The 8,438-nt window shown below is 46.5% G+C and overlaps 1 protein-coding gene across 1 annotated transcript; it reads right to left on the bottom strand.

Moving 5' to 3' along the window:
- Positions 1-213: 213 nt before the first annotated feature.
- On the bottom strand, positions 214-441 carry BCR41DRAFT_280880 (hypothetical protein; the record flags this gene model as incomplete). The annotated part of the gene is made up of 1 exon (XM_022020228.1): positions 214-441. A coding segment is annotated over one exon (228 nt), but the record flags the coding sequence as incomplete, so codon positions are not given.
- Between the last annotated feature and the right edge of the window lie 7,997 nt (positions 442-8,438).

Genomic DNA, 8,438 nt, shown 5'->3' with positions numbered 1-8,438 from the left:
AAGGCGTTAACCTGACACACTTTGAGAAGCAAAAGCACGATGACCATTACCATTACCGTATTAACCGTCCTTACCTTCGGGCCATGGCATCAGCTCAAGTAGCGCCTCCAATTCTCCCATCTCGCGATCCAGGGCTGAATTGTGTTTTGCAAATTTTGAACAGCCAAAGTCTATAAAAAAGAACCGCGAATCCTGCCCATCAAGTCTTGCTGTAATGTTATCTGGTCGAATATCACCGTGCAGGACACCCAAATCGTGGATCGCTGAGAGTGCTCCGCGGATCTTGTCTCGATCAGATGCATCCAAATGCTTATTGCAGAGGTCGCTCCCAGTGAACTCTGTTACTAAAACCATCTCCATTCCGTCCATGATCCCAGCTAGCTTCAGTTCGGGAACGAAGTGACCTTGTAGCATCTGAAGCTCCTCGTAAATCGTGGCCTCGTGCTCCAGCTCATCGACAATTGGGGACTGCTTCCAGATGTCGGCTTTTTTCACCACTACATCCTCGCCCATCCATGTAGCTCGGAACGTACGCGCACCCTCGCCAAATGTAATAAGTCTCATATCCTTGAAAGCTGGAACAGTGCGTCTCTCCAATTGCATAGATCCTGTTGCCTGCTTCTTGGTCCTAGATTGCAATCAAAAACTGGATGATCAGCCACCTATGGTGAGAGAATCTCGATCAAAACACATTTGAGTATTAGCCTCTTACTTGCTTCGCGTCAAATAGGCTCTGAATCCTTGCTTCCATTTTCCACCACCACCACGTTCTGGAACAAAGTCACTGTCACGTTTTGTAGCCTTATCCTCAGGTTGCTCCTTCGAGAGCATGTATTCAACTGAGGTCTCATCGGGTATGTCTGGCTGCCATTCAGTATCACTATCCACCGTCCGAATCAGCCACAGGTAACACTGCAGTAGAGTCGGGTTTGTCCTGTCAAAGTGGATTGTGGGCGAGATTAGGATGCCGTCGCCATGTGCCGAGTCTCGTTTGATAAACCATGTTTGAGTATAGGTTGACAGAACTCCATAGCGAAATCCATTAAGTCTAATGTAGCCGAAAATCTGCTTTAGCGGACCGACTGGGCCCTGTGACGATGATCCTTGTGCTAGGTCATAACATCAGTGGTAAAACAAGCAGCGTTCTGTGGATACATTGCCTTGCACAGCTAATGCCGCCGGAGGTACTAAGGGCAGCGGCGATGACATCTTCACAAAACAGCCTTCAATGTACACGGTTAGGGAATGATTTATTGAAGACGTCTAGGTAGCAGGTGAGACGCGTTTGCTCCGAGCGAAAACCTCTCATAGGCATTGATCTCCAAATGGCACCTCCAAAACTGTATGAGCGACCTACTTGTAAAAAAAAGTCATTAGTTTTCTAAATGAGACAAGACAATGTCACTACACATAACTATGACGTAGAAGACGGGAGCTTTATTAATTTGAAGTATGAGCGTTATAAACATGTACGGTTCCTAGGAATGAAAAAAAAAAAAAAAAAATAGTTAGAGGCCAAATAACGCTGGGTAGGCTGCCAAGTAAATACTATTATCTATATATTAAAGCAGGTAGAAAAATTAGGTGACTGCGAAATTATGTGACAACTTTTGGAGCATCATAAATGAACAAAACATAAATAAGCAACAGCTTGGAGCATTCACTCATCCATGGGTAAGCAAGAATCTGTGGGTGGCAAGAGCCTCATTTAATTGGAGAATGGGGCATCCAGTGTAGAGTGATTGGATTTCGGTTGTTTTTTTACGGATAGAGTCAAAATGTGATTCGCTGTCCCTTAATTAAATTTATTTTGCCCATGTGACACGACCCTTATTTTGAAACTTTAAATCAGCATGCAAAAAAAGTATCGCTTCGCGTCTACGATGCACTGTAGATTTAAATAAACCTGTTCGCTTTGTTTTACAATCTTAATCCCTCAACGCACCTATATTTCTGAATCCTTGCTTTCATTTTCCTCAGACCTTTGTTTTTATTGCTTTCGTCTATTTTATCTGCTAAAAAAAAAAAATGCCTGCCAAACGTTTTACACGTTCGTCGTCGTTGGCTGCCACACGTTCCACACGTTCGTCATCAGCTGCACCTCCCAGAAGCCAGTTGCCTACCAAGTGCCCTCGCTCTATTTATGGTGACTCGAACCACTCGAAAGCCGTTCCTCCGTCGGACAGCTCCACTTCAGGCGTACGATGCATCATCCGAGCACGACGATCTCGACGGGCTGTACCACGTATCATCCGAGCACAGCCTGTGGAGGTAAGAGAGGAGTTACCAGGCCGGCAAGCAGAGGATGTGGAGAATGAAGAGAAGCTATATGACATGATATACGACTCCATTGACGAGTGCGCCCTATTTGAATTCCTTGAACAAGAGAGAGAAGGGGAAAAAAAAGAACAGGAAGAAAGAAGACGTAAAGAAGAGGCAATGAGAGCTGAGCTTGCAGTCAGGCTTGGCTGTGTTGTTTGCATGAACACAGGTTGTTCTTCTCAGAGCAGCTGTGTTTGTCCTACTCAAGAAGACTATAACTTAGAGCTCTCCCGGTCGCAGGAAACATTGGTCCCTTCGGCTACACCAAACTTATACCATCAAGTTGCTTCTAAACCCGCCACTCCAACCCCTCCACCAGCTTACCTTGAACCACGATCTCCTCCGCGGAAAAGGGGTGGAGAGCATAGATATCACGCCATAACTAACATAGATCCTATACACACCAATTGTCCTAATTGTTCGGCAGAGTTGCTGTTGGAATGTGGGTCTGTGGGTCTTGAATTATCTCCTTTGGATTTGCAGATATCATTAGTAGAGGCTGAAGAACCAACCATCAAGTATCAATAACCCCTCTTATTTCTCTACCTAAAGACTGAAATGGTCATAACCCCGTGTTTGCTTTTCATAGGTCTTTTTTTTTTTTTTTTTTTTTTTTTTAATATTGCCTGAAGGAAATGACTTCGCCCAAGACCAATAAAAATAAACAATGCTTAAATTACATTGTAGACGTTAAAAAGTAACAAGAGGCCAGTGCGACATTATCAGGCCTCTATTTAAGTTGGGGTTTTACGCTGTCTCTTGCATTCTTTCATTTTACTAAAATATCTTTCGTTTTCGACAGCCCTCTCAGTATCAAAATTTGAATGCAGCACTGTAAATATAAGACCTACACCTGTATTCGGTGCAACAGTAACAAACATGACAGGTGGACCTGCCCTCAAAATGCAAGGTGTGTTGAATTTCCTTGCGCTTCATTTTTTTTATTTTTTATTTTTTGTTGACAGTATAGTAGTTGATTCCGAACTAATGTCTTTATTACCTTCGTTGCATTGTTAAAAGCACTGGACAGGACATTACTCTCATACAGAGGCAAAGGTATACAATTTAAAGTCTTTTATTTATTTTATTTTTTTAATTTTTATTAATTTCATTTCATTTTTGACTCTGCACCGTCACTATTGATAGCACCCCCTAAGGCGAAGACATGTAGTATTTGCGGCCAAGCAGGACATAACCGAAGTACATGTCCAAATAATGAAGGGTGAGCTCCATTTTGATGTTTCGATATGTAATCCTTAGCAATGCATTTTTTTTTTTCAATCCTAAATTGCCATTTCTTTTGCAATGTTATCTTTAGTGACCCCATGCAGAATCGAACCGAGCCTGTGATGACTCGCAGACGAAGCATTAGCCTTGATGGCCCAGGTGAAAGCGAAAGACCTGAGCGAAGACGAAGGTGAGCTACTCTTGGTTCACATTTTATTGAATTTATAAACTACCACGTATTGCGTTTCTAATCTAACATCATTATCATTGCTCTCTAGGCTACAGTCACCCTGTCGGCCTGTGCAACGGCAGTGCAGTATATGCAGTCGCCCAGGACATAACCTAAACACATGCCCCGATAAAGAGTAAGTCCGACCTCCCCTTATTATTATTTTAGTGTAAAAAATATTGTGATAAGTGAAAAAGTGAAAAAGCCCATATAAAATATTGGATAGCGAAGACGACAAAGGAAGTCTTACGCTCATTGTCTACGGTACCATGTCCGTATGTGTGTCACCTTTCTTCATTGAAAATCCGACGAGAAATAAAGAAAAATAAACTAAATAAAAAGATCCCTCTGCCCTGCAACTCTGATCTACATCTTTCTTCTCGTCGCTCCTGGAACTCATCCGTTGCAGACTATTATCTATTCGTTCCAATGAGCGACAATTCTACCGACAACACTCATAATGCACTCCTTCATGAAATCAACACTCTTCGTCAGCAGGTGGCTGCCCTTACGCAGGCCAACCCTTCCTCCTCTTCCCCTTCCCCCATCACCATTGATCGCCCACAGGCCAAGATACTTGTCCTCTCTGATACCCTCAAAGCGGCTGTACCTTCCCTTGACGGCTCTCATTTCTTCCGTCCCCCGGACAACTCTGGCGACGATAACATCCTCACCGAGTACGTCCTCTATCCCAAGAACCCAGATCAGCAGTACAAAGCGCCCTCTCTTGAGTTGCCTTGGCCTCAGGAGACCACTTCTTTTCAACGAGTGGACAAGTGGTTATCCCAACTACAGGAACGTCAGGCCCACGCTACGCGACCCTTGGACGAATTCCTGGCAGAATACTTTCACAAAGTGCACGATCCTGCATTACGGCAGATCGTCGCAGATTTTGGGCATGTCATGCGATCTCATCTGGCCGTTACAGCACGCCAAATCACCGATCTGCGCATGGATAATTTTGTGTACGCAAAGGGTCTCAAGCCAGCCCCTGATCATGAAAAGACTGCAACTATCACTAAAGATGATATTGCAGCCCGAATTAAAGCTGCTGAGGAGTACCAGGAGGCCAGCAAGCCTCGCAAGACAGCTTTGCAAAACAGAGGATCCGGTCGCAATTCCGGTTCTCGCAGCAGGGGTATTTACTTTAACATGTACCCCCACCAGCAGCAACAGTTCCAGCAATTTCCATCACAATCGCAACCTTATTCACCAGCGAATCATCATCAAGCACAACAAGCCACACCTCCTCAGCTCACTTACGGGTATGGAGAGCCCATGCATAACAACCAGCAGGGACAGTATTTTTACAGAGGCAGCCGTGGACGGGGACGCGGCAGCGCCAACAAGAGCCAGTAGGGGGCCGTCTGCACCTCTACTCGAGGGCTTGGAGGCTCCTCACGGACGACAGGTGGGTCCGCTCCGTGATTGGAAACGGTTTTCAGATTCCCTTCCACAGACAACCTCCAATAACACACACATCAAGAGCCCTTTCCCCGCATCTATCCAAGGAGGAGACACTGGCGATAGAGAACGAAGTGATCGCACTTCTGGCCAAAAAAGCCATAGAGCACGCTTCGGGACCTGGTTTCCAGAGTCGTTTGTTTACTATCCCCAAGAAGACAGGGGACCTCCGGCCTGTCCTCAACCTACGTCCTCTCAATCAATTTATCATCACAGACTCGTTCAAGATGGAGACGATTCAGGTAGTATGCAATACCCTTCAGAAGAACGATTATTTGACGAGCATCGATCTCAAAGATGCTTTCCTTCATGTGCTGGTTCATCCACATTTTCGTCCTTACCTTCAGTTTCAGTGGAAGGGTCAGCTGTATCAGTTTCGCACTCTACCTTTCGGGATGTCACTGTCGCCGTTAGTCTTCACGAAGGTCCTACGCCCGGTGTTGAGATGGGCGAGGCGTCGAGGAATACGGCTGACAGCTTACATCGACGATCTGTTGATCATGGCCAGCTCCAAAGCCCAAGCAGAAGAGCACACGAATCTTGTCCTGGACAAACTCAAGTCTCTTGGATTCCTCATCAACAAGGAGAAATCCTCTCTGATGCCAACGAAATGTCTAGATCATCTGGGTTTCACCATCAACACCACCGACATGACCCTCTCGGTACCGAAGTCCAAGGTCAGGGACATACGGCGAGAAGCAGCGAAGATGCTCAGCAAGGGATGGACGACGGTTCGCAACTTGGCTACGTTCATAGGGAAAGCCATGGCGACGACAGCAGCAGTATTTCCAGCTCGTCTAATGACGCGGCATCTTCTGGCATTGAAGAACAGAGCGCTCAGCCATCAGGGGTCATCTTGGGAAGCGACGATCTCACTGGACGACAGAGCTCGAGCCGATCTGGATTGGTGGACACACCAACTCAAGGAGTGGAACGGGACGTCATGGATTCAGTCGCCAACTCAGATGGACGTGTACACAGACGCCTCCGACCAAGGCTGGGGGATCGTCATAGGGCAGCGCACTTGGACAGGGCTATGGCCACCAAACATACGCCACCAACACATCAATTTAAAAGAGTTACTAACCGTGTACTACGCAGTCACTCTACCGCAAACACAAGGGAGGATGCTCAACCTAGTAATCGACAACACAACCACCATCGCTTACATCAACCGGTTTGGCGGAACTCGTTCACAACCTCTGATGGACCTAGCGGACAAAATATGGAAGCATTGTCTAGCAACAGGCACAAGACTCAGGACCACATATGTACCTTCAGTATTCAATCCAGCAGATGCACCATCACGCCGGATGCAAGCGCAGCTCGAATGGAGGCTGGACCCGTCATTTTTCCGTCGTCTAGACCAGCAGTGGGGGCCTCATCGGATAGACCTCTTTGCATCGCCCAGCAACAACCAGCTTCCTCAGTTCATGACATGGAAACCTCATCCTTTGGCAGTGGACTTCGATGCGCTGAGACACAAGTGGAGCCACTTGGGCAACCTTTACATCTGTCCTCCATGGAACTTACTTCCAAGGATCCTGCAGAAGCTAGACCAGGAAGGCCTGGAAGCGACCATAATTACTCCATTTTGGCCATCGGCGATTTGGTTCCCGAAGATACAGGCAATGGCGACCCAACCCCCTTTACCGATTCCACGAACATGTGTTCTCCCTCCACCAGGAAGCGACGCGCACATCCTGCTCAAGAATCCACACTGGGGCCTTACCGCGTGGAGAGTAAGAGGACGAGGATGCTCATAGATGGCCTCTCGCCAGCGGTGACTGAGTTTATCTGTGCTCACAAAGGATCCAAGAGCACCAAGCGAGAGTACGAAAAGCATCAAGCTGAATTCGTCACTTGGCTGAAAGAGGGCTCGTTCGAACAAGGGATTAACCCCGCGATCCCAGTAGTGAACTGGCTACACTACGTGCGGGTCGCTCGCAATTTGAAGTGGTCCACGCTGATGACCATGAAGTCGGCTGTCCTCGCCCTATTTCGTGACCCAGAGAGAGTACGATCAGATGAATACTACCGCCAGTTCCTCAAGGCTGGTAAGCAAGAAGGTGTCGTTGAGTCCAGGCCTGGTCACTTTGACATCACACCTGTTTTGGACCATTTTCGGCAGTCATCAGCAAATATGGAGTTGCCTTTTGAGGAGCTTACATGGAAGCTGTGTTGGCTCTTAGGCGTCTGTGGCTTCATGAGACCAGACGACATCAGATGTGTAGATGTCAGTCTCTCCAAGATTGTGTTAGGGAAGCTTCAGCTTGTTGTTGTTTTCCCAAAGAGAAGAGTGATGGACAACGTACCATTAAGCATGTGACCATTGGTTCTCACTTTGACAAGAAGCTATGCCCTGTCGACGCATACACCGCTTACCTGGACAGGCTGTCTTGTCCTTCCACTACCTCTCCTCATCCGAAGGACCCAACAAGAAGCATTGTACCTTTGATTAGATTTGTGAAAGACCACACCCAGCCGGCGCGTGCGACTACTATTGGCTCCCACATGAGTAGGATTTCTTCGCTGATGGATTTAGGAGACAAGAAAGCTCCTAAGCTCCGAGCCTTAGGTTCTACGCTCGCGGCTATAGCAGGCGTACCAGTGGCTGATATCATGGTGCAGGGGAATTGGTCGTCCCCGAAAGTCTTCGAGAAGCACTACCGTTTGTCGAGTGCCACCTCCAACAACATGTCCATGAGCACTCTAGGCTAGATTTTCTTTAGTTAGTTGTTCATTTCGTTCAGTTTTCTTTTAGTTTTAGTTTTGTTTTAGTTTAGTTCTCTTTGGCGATCCCTCTGGAGCCACATACGGACATGGTACCGTAGACAATGGTCTACTGAATGGTCTACGAAGGACGACCTATTCACATTGTCATAGGTACCATGGACGTATGTCCCACCCACACCACCCCTTTTTGGCTCGAGAAGTAGATGTAGATCAGAGTTGCAGGGCAGAGGGATCTTTTTATTTAGTTTATTTTTCTTTATTTCTCGTCGGATTTTCAATGAAGAAAGGTGACACACATACGTCCATGGTACCTATGACAATGTGAATAGGTCGTCCTTCGTAGACCATTCAGTAGACCATTATCCGTACCAGCGACCCTTTCCTGTGTAATCTTTCTCTTTAATAAATCTCGAGCTACAGAACTACCCTTAAACTAAAAATAAACTTTTTTTTTTTTTTT

The sequence above is a fragment of the Lobosporangium transversale genome, assembly GCF_002105155.1.
Source record: "Lobosporangium transversale strain NRRL 3116 chromosome Unknown BCR41scaffold_119, whole genome shotgun sequence".
NCBI classification, from domain to species: Eukaryota; Fungi; Mortierellomycota; class Mortierellomycetes; order Mortierellales; family Mortierellaceae; genus Lobosporangium; species Lobosporangium transversale.
Note: the sequence above shows the minus strand (reverse complement) of the source record. Positions and strands in the feature narration are given on the sequence as shown.